This window comes from Thamnophis elegans, chromosome 3 (assembly GCF_009769535.1).
Source record: "Thamnophis elegans isolate rThaEle1 chromosome 3, rThaEle1.pri, whole genome shotgun sequence".
NCBI lineage: Eukaryota > Metazoa > Chordata > Lepidosauria > Squamata > Colubridae > Thamnophis > Thamnophis elegans.
In genome coordinates this window covers 115,554,873-115,570,678 of record NC_045543.1, presented here as the reverse complement: position 1 = coordinate 115,570,678, position 15,806 = coordinate 115,554,873, and the positions used below count along the sequence as shown (strand labels likewise).

General features: G+C 36.7%; 1 protein-coding gene across 2 annotated transcripts in view; it reads left to right on the top strand.

Moving 5' to 3' along the window:
* Positions 1–15,806, top strand: part of AP3B1 (adaptor related protein complex 3 subunit beta 1) — a 145,343-nt gene that overhangs the window by 81,559 nt on the left and 47,978 nt on the right. For both annotated transcript variants that reach the window (XM_032213308.1, XM_032213307.1), the window contains exons 21-22: positions 8,059–8,128; positions 10,014–10,120. In XM_032213308.1, the coding sequence (XP_032069199.1) occupies positions 8,059–8,128; positions 10,014–10,120 (177 nt within the window). The remainder of the gene's footprint in view (positions 1–8,058; positions 8,129–10,013; positions 10,121–15,806) is intronic.

Sequence of the window (15,806 nt, the reverse complement as noted above, 5' to 3'; positions counted from 1 at the left end):
TGACGGGCTAGCCAGTTCTTAAGGGCTGTGCGAAAGGCCTGGACGGTGGTGAGGGTACGAATCTCCACGGGGAGCTCGTTCCAAAGGGTCGGGGCTACTACTGAGAAGGCCCTCCTCCTTGTAGTTGCCAGCCGGCACTGGCTGGCCGATGGAATTTGGAGGAGGCCCAATCTATGAGATCTAATTGGTCGCAGGGAGGTAATTGGCAGAAGGCGGTCTCTCAAGTACGCAGATCCACTACCATGCAGGGCTTTATGGGTGACTAGTAGCACCTTGAAGCGCATCCGGAGATCGACAGGTAGCCAGCGCAGCTCGCGGAGGATAGGTGTTATGTGGGTGAACCGAGGTGCACCCACAATCACTCGCGCGGCCGCGTTCTGGACTAGCTGAAGTCGCCGGATGCTCTTCAAGGGCAGCCCCATGTAGAGCACATTGCAGTATTCCAGCCTAGAGGTCACAAGGGCCCGAGTGACTGTTGTGAGAGCCTCCCGATTCAGGTAGGGTCGCAACTGGCGCACCAGGCGAACCTGGGCGAATGCCCCCCTGGTCACAGCCGTCAGGTGGTGGTCAAAAGATAGCTGTGGATCCAGGAGGACTCCCAAGTTGCGAACCCTCTCTGAGGGGTGTAAAATTTGACCCCCCAGCCTGAGTGATGGAATATTGGTCGAATCTTTGGGAGGGAAGCACAACAGCCACTCGGTCTTTTCTGGGTTGAGTACAAGCTTGTTAGCCCTCATCCAGTCCATAACGGCCTCAAGGCCTCGGTTCATCACGTCTGCCGCTTCATTGAGTTGGCACGGGGCGGACAGATACAACTGGGTATCGTCCGCATATTGATGGTATCTTATCCCGTGCCTGCGGATGATCTCTCCCAGCGGTTTCATGTAGATGTTGAATAGTAGGGGGGATAAGACCGAACCCTGAGGCACCCCATATGTTAGGGGCCTAGGGGACGATCTCTGCCCCCCCACTAACACCGACTGCGACCTGTCCGAGAGGTAGGAGGAGAACCACCGCAACACGGTGCCTCTCACTCCCACCTCCCGCAGTCGTCGCAGAAGGATACCATGGTCGATGGTATCGAAAGCCGCTGAGAGGTCAAGGAGAACCAGGATGGAGGAATGTCCTCCATCTCTGGCTCTCCAAAGATCATCGGTCAATGCGACCAAAGCGGTTTCTGTGCTGTAACCGGGTCTGAAGCCTGACTGGAAGGGGTCGAGATAGCTTGCTTCCTCCAAGGACCGCTGGAGCTGGAAGGCCACCACCTTCTCAACAACCTTCCCAAGGAAGGGAAGGTTGGAGACTGGGCGATAGTTATTAAGAACAGCTGGATCCAGAGATGGCTTCTTTAGGAGGGGTCTCACCACCGCCGCTTTCAGTGCGGCGGGGAAGTTCCCCTCCCGAAGAGAGGCGGTAACAACCGCCTGGATCCAGCCTCGTGTCACCTCACTGCTGTTAGTAACCAGCCATGAGGGACACGGGTCCAGTACACAGGTGGAGGCACTTACAGCCCTCATGGCCTTGTCCACATCCCCGGGGGTAACATCCTGAAACTCAACCCAGAGATGGTCTACTTGATCCTCTTGTGCCTCGGCTGGAACTGCAGGGATGGAGTCCAAGTCCGACCGAAACCGAGCAATTTTGTCCGCTAAGAATTGGGCATAATCCTCAGCTCTGCCCTGCAAGGGTTCCCCCGCTTCCCTCTTATTTAGTAGGGAGCGGGTTATCCTAAACAGGGCGGCTGGGCGGGACTCAGCGGACGCAACCAAGGTGGCTATGTGAGATCTTTTCGCTGCCCTAAGTGCCCTGGTGTATTCCTTGGTGCTGGTGGTTACCATTGCTCGGTTCGATTCGGACTTATCGGACCTCCATCGGTGCTCTAGGCATCTCCTCCGGCGCTTCATCTCCCGGAGTTCCTCGGTGAACCAAGGAGGTCTCCGGGATCCGCCGCCTCGGAGGGGCCGTAGTGGCGCAATCCGGTCGAGGGCCTCCAAAGATACCATGAACAAGAAGAAATATCATATTCATTTGCTACTTTATTCCAATTTTCCCGTTCCATTCCCATCCTTCCTGAAAGTCAAAGCTCTCAGTGATGCAGAGAGGCTGTAAATGGAGGAATGAATGCAAGCATGACTATGCTTGTTTTTCCTAGAGCCAACTACTATATGAACTTTTCTGCCATTAGAATTCAGATTGCCTTCCTACCAGTGTTTTTCTTATATTTGAAAATGTTTTAAGTAGATTTGTTAAATTTCTTTTCATTTTAGATTTTGCTACCACCAGTTTGCTGTTGTATATTAATATTTATTCCTGCTTGTAATATTTTTGTGTTTTGATATTTTATTTTAAGTTATATTGGCATCCAAAAAGTGACACATATATTGCAAAAGAAGTAAACTGAAATGTAAATAAAAATATTCTCAGTATGTGTGAGTACAGTAGTAGTCCTTGATTTATGACCACATAAACCCAACTTTTGAGCCCATAACTCCCTTTAAGAAAGGAAGTTGGTAAGTAACTTTTGCCCCATATTGTGACATTTTCTGAGTTATTAAGCCAATCACTGTAGTTGTTAAATACATCATGTGGTTGTTAAGTGAGTCTGGTTTCCCCCATTGACTTTGCTTGTCGGAAGCTGACTAGGAAGGTTACAAATGGTGATCACATGACTCTGGGACAATACAACTGTCATAAATACAAGTGTCCAAATTTTGACCATCGAAATGCTGCAACAGTCATAAATGTGACTATTGGTCATAATTCACTTTTTTCTGTGCCATTGTAACTTTGAACAGTCACTAAATGAATGGTTGCAAGTAGAGGACTACCTGTACTCCCTAGCTGGCAGAAGATGGGCAACAGTATGTTAGCGTAAAAGGTAATTGCTAAATTAGATACATGGTCTTGCTATAAACCAATGGGAGCAAACAGAGAGTAAGCATAGGCATTGGTTGTGGAAGTATTAATAAATTAACCTTCCCACAGAATGATCAGAAGAAGGATGTGGAAACTGCTTGGAAGAGAGTAAAATTTATATTGCAGAGTGCCATGTAAGTGAGTAAACTTAGACTTGGAACTTAGAATAACTTTATTGTCACTTTGAATGTACACTAATCAGCATACATTAAAATGAAATTTCGTTGCATGCAGCTCTAAAAAGGTTTAATATACACTACATAAACATGACAAGATAAATAAATACAAAATTATGCATGTACCCACATATAATATATGACATGGAGAAACAACATAGTCTAGTTCAGATGTATACATGTACACGGCGAGAGAAACAAATCTTGTGAGTTTACCAGACAGATGGCATAGGGAATAAAACTCCTGCTAGAAATACTTTGAAACCTTTGAAACAGGAGCCGAGGTGGTGCAGTGATTAAATGCAGCACTGCAGGCTACTTCAGCTGACTGCAGTTCAGCAGTTCGGCTGTTCAAATCTCACCGGCTCAGGGTTGACTCAGCCTTCCATCCTTCCGAGGTGGGTAAAATGAGGACCCGGATTGTTGGGGCAATATGCTGACTTTGTAAACTGCTTAGAGAGGGCTGAAAGCCCTATGAAGCGGTATATAAGTCTAACTGCTATTGCTATTGCTAAACCTCCTCCCAGAGGGAAGCAACAAAAACAAAGTATGAAGTGGGTGTGTAGGGTCTCTAACAATGCTTTGATCTCTAAGCACATAGCATAAGCAGTATATTGAATGACTGGAAGCGAGCTTCCTATAATCTTCTTGGCTGTCCTTACCACTTTCTGAATGGACTTTTTATCTGAGCCACTGCAGCGACCAAACCAAACAGTGATGCAGTTTGTTAAAATGCTGTAAAAAGTGGCCAGGATAGGAGAAAGATGTACTCATCTGATGCAGGAAATACATTAGTATGAAATCATGCAAATGAAAAATGAGAGGATACTGCATGAAATGACAACAAGAGAGAGCCTGTGGACAAGGAAAATATAGATTTAACTATTATTTAATTTCTCTTTTTAAGCATTGTAAAATATAATTCTCTAATCCAATTTAAATATTGTAAAATATAATTCTCTAATTTGGATTGGAGAATTATATTTTACAATGCTTAAATAGAGAAAAGATGCAAAAATGCACTTAAATTATAGTTAAAGATAAAGGGTCCCCTTGTACATATGTGCTAGTTATTCTCGACTCTAGCAGGTGTGTCATCTCTGTTTCAAAGCTGAAGAGCCAGCACTGTCTGAAAATGTCTCCGTGGTCATGTGGTCAGCATGGCTAAACACCGAAGGCCCATGGAACACTGTTACCTTCCCACAAAAGGTGGTTTCTATTTTTCCTACTTGCATTTTTACATGCTTTTGAACTGCTAGGTTGGCAGAAGCTGGGACAAGTAGCGGGAGCTCATTCCATTATGCGGCACTAGTGATTTGAACCGCTAAACCACCGAACTGCCAACCTTTCTGATCAACAAGCTCAGCGTCTTAGCCACTGACCCATCGCATGCCTATTCTTAAATTATAAGGAATGGTTAAGAAAAAAAAATAAATTGATTTTGATGGAAATTAAAAGCAGAAAAAGAAAAGAAAAACTCTAACAATGAGAAGAATGATGCAACAATTTAACATTTTAAAAGGAATGTTTTATTTATTTAGGTGATAGATAGATATATCTCACCTTATATAGAAGAGCTCAAAGTATATGCTTATGTTAATAAATAACACAAGTCCTATGTTTATCTGTAATGTCCCTATAGGATAGGTTGGACTAAGAGAAAGTTACTGGCCCCAAGTCACCCAGTGATCTTTGTGAGTAGATTAGAACATAGCTCACCAAGAAATTATATGAATGTGAGAAGTCAAGTTAATTGTATGAGCATTCAGAGGAGGTCTATGATGAAGCAAACTGTTAAATTATGGAATATTTTGTACAAATTATAAAAGTTACTTGAAAATGTAATAGGTCTGTATGATGGAAATAAGCATGTTTGAGAATAAATGGAATACTTAGCAAACAGTTCAGGATTGAGTAGTCAGTGAGACAGGGATTTATGCTTTTTGGTTAAGTATATTAATATAAATGTATAAGAAATACTTGTAATGGATTTAGAGATTTGTCGCTTAAGGATGTGAGTATTCATGAACTTTTATACTTGTTGATTTAGAACCCAAATTATTTCCAGAAAATATGAAGATTGTTGGATGGATCTGGAAAAGGAAAATGGATCTGATGAAACACCAAGTTGCTTTGTTTTGAGTTAGTGAAGTGAATAATTGCACACAAATGACCAAAAAAAATTAGAAAAGTAGATGCATTGTAGCCTTTCATACAATGTTTACTGAAGATGGAGTACAGGTAGTCCTCATCTTATGACTGATCACTTAAAATGGTTTGAAGTTATGATATAGACATTTCCAAAGTTACTTACAACCAAGTTTCGTTGCAACTGGTTCACCTTTTCAGTTGTTGTGTGTCCTGCAGTCATATGACTGATTTACAGTGTTGTGGGGTTTTCTCTTGCTAGTTTCTGGTGTTCTGGTTTGTGGAAAAATTGCCCATTGGGGAAAATGGAACTAGAGTATAATCCTGAAGTAGGATCATAAGCACACGTATAGTTTCACTCAGCAACTGCTTCATTTAACAACTGAGTTTCTGGTCCTAGCTGTGTTGCCTAAATGAGGGTTATCTGTTTGCTACTTTTTCTTCATGACTTTAATTTCTTGGGCTATTTCTTTCTCCTTTTCTATGTACTGCTTAATCAAAAGAAATAAAGAAATAGATATGTACATGTGCTTTTAATGAAATGTTATGTTAGCTGGTTTCCAGAATATATGTTAGCAGGAAGTTTTTTATTGTGTATTCTGTTTTATGAACTTAATCATAATTAATTATAGCTTTCATGTTTCAGAGTGGACCAAAAACAAGCAAACCTAAGTATATTCTAGGACTCTTCCATGATTCCCACATTTAAACCAATAACTTAAACTGTAATTAAGTCTCTTTGCTTTTTCTGAAATTTAGTTAGCTAAACTTGAGTGATTATTTTTTTCAAAGTGAACATATGCCACAGAGTTTAGCAAATGTTAACCTGGTTAGCAGCCAGGGTTATTTAATTTTAATATTTATGGTAGCTAGCTTTCTGCACACGGAGTAGAAAGAACTCTTTGATTGATTTATATGGCCACACACTTCACACAATAATTCAGAGTGGTGTATGTGGTTAAAACAACACTATGCCATCTAAACCACAATCTAAACCAAAGTTTAGATAATAGATCCAGTTTAAAAAAGTAGTGTTGCTAGGATAATTCACACAGCCTCCTGGCCCAAGCACCTGGGGAATGAAGCATTAGGTTTTCAGTGCCTGATGAATGTCAGGGCCAACTAGATTACCAGAGAGATGCTGGCATTGTCACAGAGAAAGAATGACTCCTATATCCAACAAGATGACATTGTTTAATGGAAAAGACCCAGAGCACATCCTCCCAGCTAGATTTGGTAGGGTAAACAGAAATGATGGGAGAATCATTTCCACATTATCCTAAAATTGCAAGTCATTCCACTTAAATTTGTAATGGATAAAAAACAAGACAAGATGTTTGTCTGGAACGGTATAGGGTTTTCTGCCTAGGCAGGGGGTTGGACTAGAAGACCTCCAAAGTCTCTTTCAATTCTGCTATTGTATTGTATTATTATGTTGATATATATGGGTTTAGGCATGCAAATCATTCATGGTAGCCAGCAAAATATAGGTGATTATATTTACTGAATTCTGGAGATTAATTGATATGTAAATGTACTGATAGTGGTTTTGAATTTCTTTTATAATACCCCTAGATAGAGAAAGCAATGGATTTTGTCTGCCATCTCAACAGAAGCGGGGTGAACCCTGGAGGAAACATGCTTCATATTCCTGATATACTGTATATTGTATTGTAACACTTCAAATAGGTTACAACTTTGTTAAGTAATCTGTGCCAGAATTCATGGCAAGCTATGACAAGCCATCTCATTTTCACATGAGAAGAATACTCTTATGATATATTACAGTGTAACCTAGGGAATAATTGATTCATTTTTTAAATGTGTCTGCTCTATCTTTGTTATAGATATTGCTCTCCTTCTCAAAGGAGTCTAAGATACTGGTTATGTATGCTGTTGCAAGTAATGAATTCTGTACAGTTTTTGAGGATAATGTTTCAGACTAAAAAAAACAACTGATTGTTTTTTCACTCTAAAACATTATTATCAAAAACTGATAGTTTTTTCGTCTCTTTTTATATGTTGATAGGCTAATTTATGTTTAAAACTTTTCCTTACTGGATTTTAGGTCTTTTGCTATTTTATTAAGTAAAGATAAAAATCATAATGTTTAACATGATTCTTCCTGCCTTTCTGAATGCACCACATAGGGGATTTTTTTTGGAAGCAATACAGATATAGTTTTTTACTGTCTCCTTCTGGATTGTTTGTTCAGTTTGAATATTTGATCAATGAAATCTCAATTCTGAGGCTTATAAAGTCCAACAAAAATCAAATTTTATTCCCACTGTTATCTGGCTTTAGCTCTCATTTGATTTATTCACATATTCAAATGGCGAAGCACCAGAAGCATCGACAATCTGGAACTCTCCAAATTTTAGTCCAACGTATTTCAAATATACTGGATTGAGAAATGTGAGTTTATGGAATACTAAATAAATAACCTTAGGTTGTAGAGAAGAAAAGACATTGATACCAGAAATTGAAAATGTAATGTCTTATAAACTAGACCAAAGCCATCATAAATTATTTTTAGAACCCTACAAAAAGCTTATAGTACAACAATGTTATTAATGTAGAACATTAATCCAGTCCTGTAAAAACGCCTCACATTATGGTGTAATACTACTCAATAAGAATATTGTGCTAGTGCTTCAGGCAAATAATATTACAGTTATGGTGTTGAAGGAATTGCAGCACTTATGAATTCTTACTCTCTCAAGCTTGTTAAGATAGAGTTAATGTATTTTTTATAAAACTCTGAGAAATGTTTTTACACAGTGATAAAAAGCATCAAACATTCATATGCTTTTTGCAGAAGGAAGCAGAACATTTGCAAGAGAAAGAAACTACTAAACAAGATATGTCGCTCTTAGATTTGGATGACTGTAAGTACTTGAGATATTTGCCTTTAATTGTGTTATTTATATATATTTGGCCCTGCCAATTAAATTAGTTGAATTCATCTTTTTTTTAGAAAAAGGGTACTTCTAATAGTCTTGTACAAATATGTTAACATATCTGCATGTTCAAACTGAGTCCTTTTCTTAAGTTATGCAATGTAATAACTAATTTCAGAAATCCTATATAATATATTCAAATCTCTAATTATTCTTTCTAAAAATGTTAATATGAAACTCTCTCTTTCTGTAATAATAATATACTATATAAGACTTAATATATTTTATAATTCAGTTGCATTTTAAGTGAGAATATAGATAATATTTATAATATTTTTATTCAGAAATATACTTTAAATGATAAATTCCTGTGATGATGCTAGGAAAAATGTAGCCTCAATTATAAATAAAAGAACAAGAACAAAAAATATTAAACTTGGAAATGAGATTTTTTTAATGACACTTAACTTAACTTTACATTGCCAGCTCCATTTTTCACAATATGAAACTTAGAGAGGGTAACTGGGGAAAGAAGGAATTGGCATATGTTGACCGCACTTCTGCTAGTATAATTCTGCTGAGTGGATTCTCCTACCAGCAGAAGCAAAGTTGGAATCCAAGATTTCTGTTTGAAATATCTTATAATTTCAAAATACACATATTTTATGGTGGTCTTTGTATTGTATTATATTGTAGTACAAGTATTGTAAAGTACAAAAATCCAAGCTTTTAAAAATGGTCAGACACTCTCAATCTCTCTCTCTCCCTCTCCATCCCTCCCTCCCTTCCTCTTTCCCCTCTGTCTCTTTTTCTCTCTCCATATATAACATTTCCATGGTTTATTTTCAGCTCTCTATATATATATATATTATAAAGCATTATCAGCACAAATTTTATTACAAATTTACAAGTATGCAGTAGACAATGTATGTGGATTTTCAGACATAAAAGTTGCACCATTACAAAAAAAGAGTGAAAATTATACAGTTGGAAGAGAGGCCATTGAGACTAATGCTCTGCTCAATGTCGGGATTCAGCTTAAATCATCACTGGCAGGTGGTTGTTCAGTCTCTATTTGAACACATCCAGCTGAGGGGAGCCTGCCACCTCTCCAGATAATTTGTTTCACTGTGGAAGTTTTTTCCCAACATTCAATTAGAATTCACCTTCCTGAAATGTAAGACCAAATAAAACTGTCCATATGTAATGCCATTATATGATACAACTCCACTTGGAATACTGTGCACAGTTCTGTTAACAATACCTTAGAAAACATAGTGAAGAGCTGGAAACGATGCAGAAAATGGCAATCAAAATGATTAGACTGTAGAATGCCTTCTTTGCAGTGAAAAATACATCATTTGAGGTGCTTTAGGTTAATGCAGAAGTAGATAAAAGTGATATGATAGAAATTTGTAAAATCATATATAGCATAAAAATGTGGTCATATATAGTAGAATTTCCTCAGAATGTTAGAATTTGGGTGTATAGTTACTGAACCTAAATGTGGTAAAATGAGAACTAATAAAAAGAATTTATTTTCAGAGCAGAAAAGCTATCAGTTATGGTGATGGCATTTAGATGATTTTAAAAGAAGACAAATGATTGGAAGAGAGAGGTATTAGTGCCATCAGTCTTTATGGCTTTAAATCACAGACTGTAAATCTTAAGTACAACTTTGTAGGGAGTAACTGGTATTCTGAGATTGTGCTTTCAGGACCCTGTGACATAGAATACTGGGCTAGATGGGTGAAGTGATATGGGAGAACCCCTATTTTCTTATGTTGCCCTAGAATCATAGTCTTAGTCATATGATTTATTTATATATGTATTCAATTTTAATTATTTTTCTTAATCACATTATTTTCTTCAGTCAGCCCTGCACCAGCTCTTACTACCTTTTGCAAGCCATCAATTCTCTCTCCCATCTTAGCAGCAGACCTAGAAGGTTTAAGTTTATCAAGTTCTTCAGTCATTGATGTAAGTAATTATGAACTGATTTATTTTTATGCTTTTAAGTATGTTTGTATCTTCAACAATTTATTATTTGGACTGTTTTTCTTCTCTTTAATATATTTGAAAGTGGAAAGCAGGGACAGCAACAGGTTTTGAGTTTAAAATGCTCAAGTTTATATAATGTATTCATAGAAGTTAATTTTATAAATTAGCATTACATTTTTTTTAACTAAAAGCATTTTCTGCAACATTATGCCATTTCTTTCCTACCAGGATTTGCATCAACTTTTATAAGGAATTCCTATCTAACAAAGAGCTTTTAATCTGACTATATTATGCTACATACTTAATATTGCATGCTAATGAGACACCTGAAGATAATGAGTTTTAGAAAAACAATAGTGATTGTCCAAAGCATAAACTATTCTCAGCACATTATGACTCAAAATTTTGTTCTGGGTGTTTGACAGCGACAGCAGTAATTCCTTAGTTGCTGCATTGGTCTATTGAACTGAGTGCCTTTCTCTTGTGTTTTTTTTATTAAGAAATCCAGTGGGATTTACTTCTGCTATATGCTATATTAAATTTAATAGTTCATATATACACATTGAGGAAACTTCACTGTAAAACAATAAAACCAACATATTACAGTTATATGTGGCTTTCTTCTTACCTAAAATTTAAAATTCGGACACAAAACTTTACAGTTTCATAAGACTGCCTGTACTAAACCAGTCTGCAAGAGAAACATAATTATTACATTGATTTTTTAAAAGATCGTTTGTCTGGATTCTACAGGTGTAATATTATGAGGGGAAAAAAATAAGGCCACAGAGACAATGCTTTTATTTAGATCAACATAATTTGTAAAACACCACTCCAAGCTTTCAAGATTCAGGAAAGGAAAATTAGGAAAATTGGTTGGGCTTTCTGGTTGGAAGAAATGGATGCTCTAGCATTGGTTCACATAGGTCTATATACTATACTATATTTTACTATATACTAAATTTTCTAATGTAGACTGATACAGGGACTACTTCAATATAATCTCTCATGTTTTTTCTTACCCTTTCTTCTCTTCCCACATCCAAATTGCCTGACAGAATTTTTGACATTCAAGTTGCCAGTTGTTTTGTACAACTTTGGTTGGCCTAATATAAATATTGCCTCCATGGATTTTGTATTGATCTTATTTAACTCTGTGATTTGTATGGCAATTTACTATTTATAATAAAGTAGTTTTCCTCCTATAAAACTAGTTTATCCTATGTACTTAATATTTGTGTGCCACTATTTGTTGTTTACATTGTATGTGATAAAGTCTATAAAATGCATGGAACCTAGTGAATATAGAACAGAAAAAGTATGAAATAGAGGATAAAAGATCTAACAGTGAAATCTTTTTAGTGTACTTACAAGAGAAAACCATCATGTCCAACCAATGGTTCCTATTAATTCACAATACTTGTATATGTTTCTCAGTTTTCTTTTTATTCACATTAATTGTATTAAAAAGTTGACCATCCTTCTAACATTTCCCTTGTTTTGCAGAAAGGATGCTGGGTTTAAATATTTGGGGCAAAAGCAAACTGTAACAATTATAGAGTCATATTTTGTTAGGAAAAGATCATTAAATTAATCTAATCCAATACTTAGTGCAGAATTCTTACATCAGCATTGAGAACTCACCATCTTTTAAGGCAGAAGTACTATGAGGCTTGAAGAATTTTTTCAGGTGTGACTTTCAGATGGAATAAGGTACTGCCATTGGAAAGAGGAACCTGAGAAGTGCATCATGGAACAAATGTTGGATTCTTAGGATATGTGTTAGCTTTATTACAGGGAAATATCTGAAATGGTAAAAGTTTAGTTTTTAAATTACACAGTTATTTAGAGAGTACTCTTTCAGACATGACACTTTCCTTAGAAATACTTCCATGTTGAGAAGGAAAAGTTTGAATGGAAATAGGAACCATTTGACCATGTTAAGAAACTAATACACAATGTTCTGAATGTCAAATAGTGTCAAATATCAACTATGCTTATCTATGTAAGATTGAAAGATTCCTGGTGAAAGCATGTCATCCTTTCAAGCTATAACTCTCACACAATGGCTGAAATCAAATGAAGGCAATGAATACCTTGGTTGATTCTGACTTATTTGATCAAGGAAGCATTCTGATTCTGCTTAGTTTTGATAACAAAAAATAATTAAACTAGGAAATAAGCATTCACCCTTATTGTTAAATCCAAAGCTGGACCCCTGAATTATTTCTTTCTTCATAATCTAGAACTATATGTCAGGGTTTCTTCTTGGCTTAGAATATTCACTTTATTTTATTTTATTTATTTACCTTTATCAAAGCTAGATACTTTTATCTTGTAACAATACTTTTCTTAATGTACCTGATTTAAAAAGATAAATGCAAAAAAATACTTAGTTTGCTTTATTTCTTTCCTTTAGTACTTTTTAATTTCCTTGTTATCCAGCAGCTCTCTTAAGTGCTTCCTATCTTGGATGCATATAGAAAAAATTGTTATGGTTGGTCCTAATTTTATTAGCAGTCTGCAGCTGAAAAATCTTTTTGCATTTGTTTCATGCTGATTTGTATTCCTATACAGACTTTCTGCAAGTATGGCCTTATATAGAATGCATTCGAGTAATCAGGTGGATCATGACCAAAATATGATTTAAGGAAGATGTCAGCTGTAATTATTAACTTTTCTTGTATTTCTTGAAAATATAAGGAAAATAAATAGTGAAAAAGTGATTGCAAACTACAGACTTGGCCACAATTAAATGTTTCTATGTTAGGTTTTTTAAATAATTTCCTATGTAATCTAATAGAACAGAGCTTGTTGTTTCTATTTGATATATTGCTTGTATCAAACATTCGCTTCTAGCACTTCTTAGAATTATGTTAGAGAAGACTACCTCTTCTCTGGTTGATTCCATAACTAGATTCTAGTATAATCAGTAAACCTACTATGAAATCTTATGATGTTCTTTCCTTGTGAAACTAAAAGTAGACCAATTTTCCCATCCAGTTTGAAACATGCATTTCAAGTTAACATCCTTTTGAAATTAGGACACAATTCTATGCTTTCTTCAACAAAGTTGATCAATTTTGATTTGTGCTTCCAAAGACTAATCTGTCTCAAACTACATTCTTTTGAATTAGGACAAGAAATTAATCTGCTAATACTTTAGTTAATGTTGCCCATTGAAAGTCTTCAGCAGAAGATGTAGAATCAAGAGCAAAGCTAAACAGTATCTTTCATTAAATTTGGTCTGCTATCCAAAGCCTCAAGGATATCTTGATACTGAATCATCCACTTTGCCAAGATTTTATTTGCAGATATTTCCCCCTAGTCCCATCTCCGTTCCAATATTGTAACCTGTTTGGAGACAAATCACTAAAGGCAAAACTTTTCAGTGAGAGCAGGGATTCATTATCTGAAAACTGCATAGTTCTTTTATTGTTTAAATTAGATCAACCTATAATTCTTTTGTCATTGGGTAGATCTACAGCTGACAGATACGATTGGTGCTGATAGTTTACTTTTAAAATAGAAGTGCTTTATAAAAATTAGACATAGAAGGGCACACTAAATTATGTACAGTAAAATTAATACAGAAAAACATTTTAACATACCATACACTGAGGTAAAAGCTCTAAAAAACAAAATAACTGTGTATCAAGTAACCTATATCTTAAAAATTAAGTCAGCACAGCCACCTGGTACAAATGGCAATGATGAAAAAGTGTCAAAAGCATGTTGCAACTATATGACATAAAGTCTAGGCCAGTGATGGCGAACCTATGGCATGCGTGCCACAAGTGGCACACAGAGCCATTTGTCAGGGCACGCGAGGCACTGCCCTGTCAGCTGGCCAGTGTGCATACGCACGCTGGCCAGCTGAGTTCACCCTTTTTAAAGCCATTTTTCGCCCTCCCCAGGCTCCAGAGGCTTTATAGGAGCCTGGGAAGGGCAAAAAGAGCTCCCCCCCCCCCCCGAGGCCCTCCGGAGGCTTCATGAGCTTCTGTGAAGCCTCCGGAGCGCAAAAAACCGGCCCTATGGGCAAACCAGAAGTTCGGGAACGGACTTCCAGTTTGCTTGGAGGTTTGTTTTGAGCGCTCCGAAGGCTTCAGGGACCTTCAGGAGGCTTCCCTGCAGCCTCCGGAGCAGTCAAAATGACCCTCCGAGCAAACCGGAAGTCACACATTGCATTATGGGTGTGGCACGCCCGCACACAACCCCCCCCTGCGCTCCCCACTTATGGCAGGCGAGCCAAAAAAGGTTCGCCATCGCTGGTCTAGGCTTTCATACTTTAGTTTCATATTGGATGCTAGTAACAAATCATGGGATTTGCAACATGATATGTTTTGTTATTTGGAATGAAGGCTAATGAAAGATTCAGGATGATGTTCCATAGTCTTATTACAATAAAGAAGATTAAGGACACAGATCCTTATATCTAGACCTTCTGTTGAAGAAGACTTAACTTTCATAACAAGGAGAATTACTTGCAGCTATTAGGATCATATAAACCCTTTGTCAGATGCAATGATTTCTGTTCAAATGAATTATAGATTCAAGTTGTAAACTATTATATTTTGCTGGAATACAATATATTTACAATTTTTGTATCCTTTAAAAATTAAAAAGTCCCAATTTAACTAATAAAGCTATTAATAGAATTATGATTGTTATATTTGCACCTTATTTGGACAGCATCAGAAATTTTAAGTGCTGCATATGGAAATATAGTTGTTGAAGTAGCAATAAATTTCTATTTAAAGTTTATACATATCAGAAAACATAAATGCATAAAAAATTGGATAGTAATGCTACCTTATTTTTCTAGATAATTCACACACACACACATTCACATATAAGTCATATATAGCAAATTTTAATACAAGACTGCTTTCAAATATTTTTGATATAAAATGTAAAAAACACAGTTTTTATCCTTGTTGATATTTTCTTTGGAAAATAAAGATCCAACATTTTTGTCAATAGGATTAGTCTCTTTAAAATTGCAATCACATCTTTCTAAGGTAACATTTACATCCTCACATCTTTAGCATCTATCAGACATGACATGGGACATATTCATTGACCCTAAAAATTTTCATCAGAATCATGCACTGAAAGGGGGCAGCCCCAGTCAGACAAGAGGCTCATTTCAATTTTAACAGCGGTAATTAAAGGTTAATTCACTGAGTCAGGATTAACGAGGAAAGTACAAATGATAGGCAAGCAGCTGCCTTTATAATACAAGATTAGAACAATGCAATTACAATCAGAATTAGAAAAAATCAACTTCCTGAAAGGTTCTGTAATGAATGAACTGCATTTCTCTGCTGCTAATTGTGCTACTTAAAGATGAGGATGGTACAACAATAATTCTATTGTGATATTTCTTGATCAGCTCTGCTTAACAAGATAGTATTCTAAATTCAGCAATCACAGCTGATATTTTGAAAATCAATAACAGCAGTTTAAAAAATAATGGTTGCCATAGAAGGTTGGTTAAAACAGAATATTCAAACCTAACATACAAACCTAATACAGTATTTGTTCTTAGTAATGGATTAGGTAACATAATCCATAACATCCTTGATATGATGTTAGTAAATATAAGGATTAGAACATTCTTGCAGCTGCTGTTTTCATGATAGCAATGCTCTATTGTAATAAA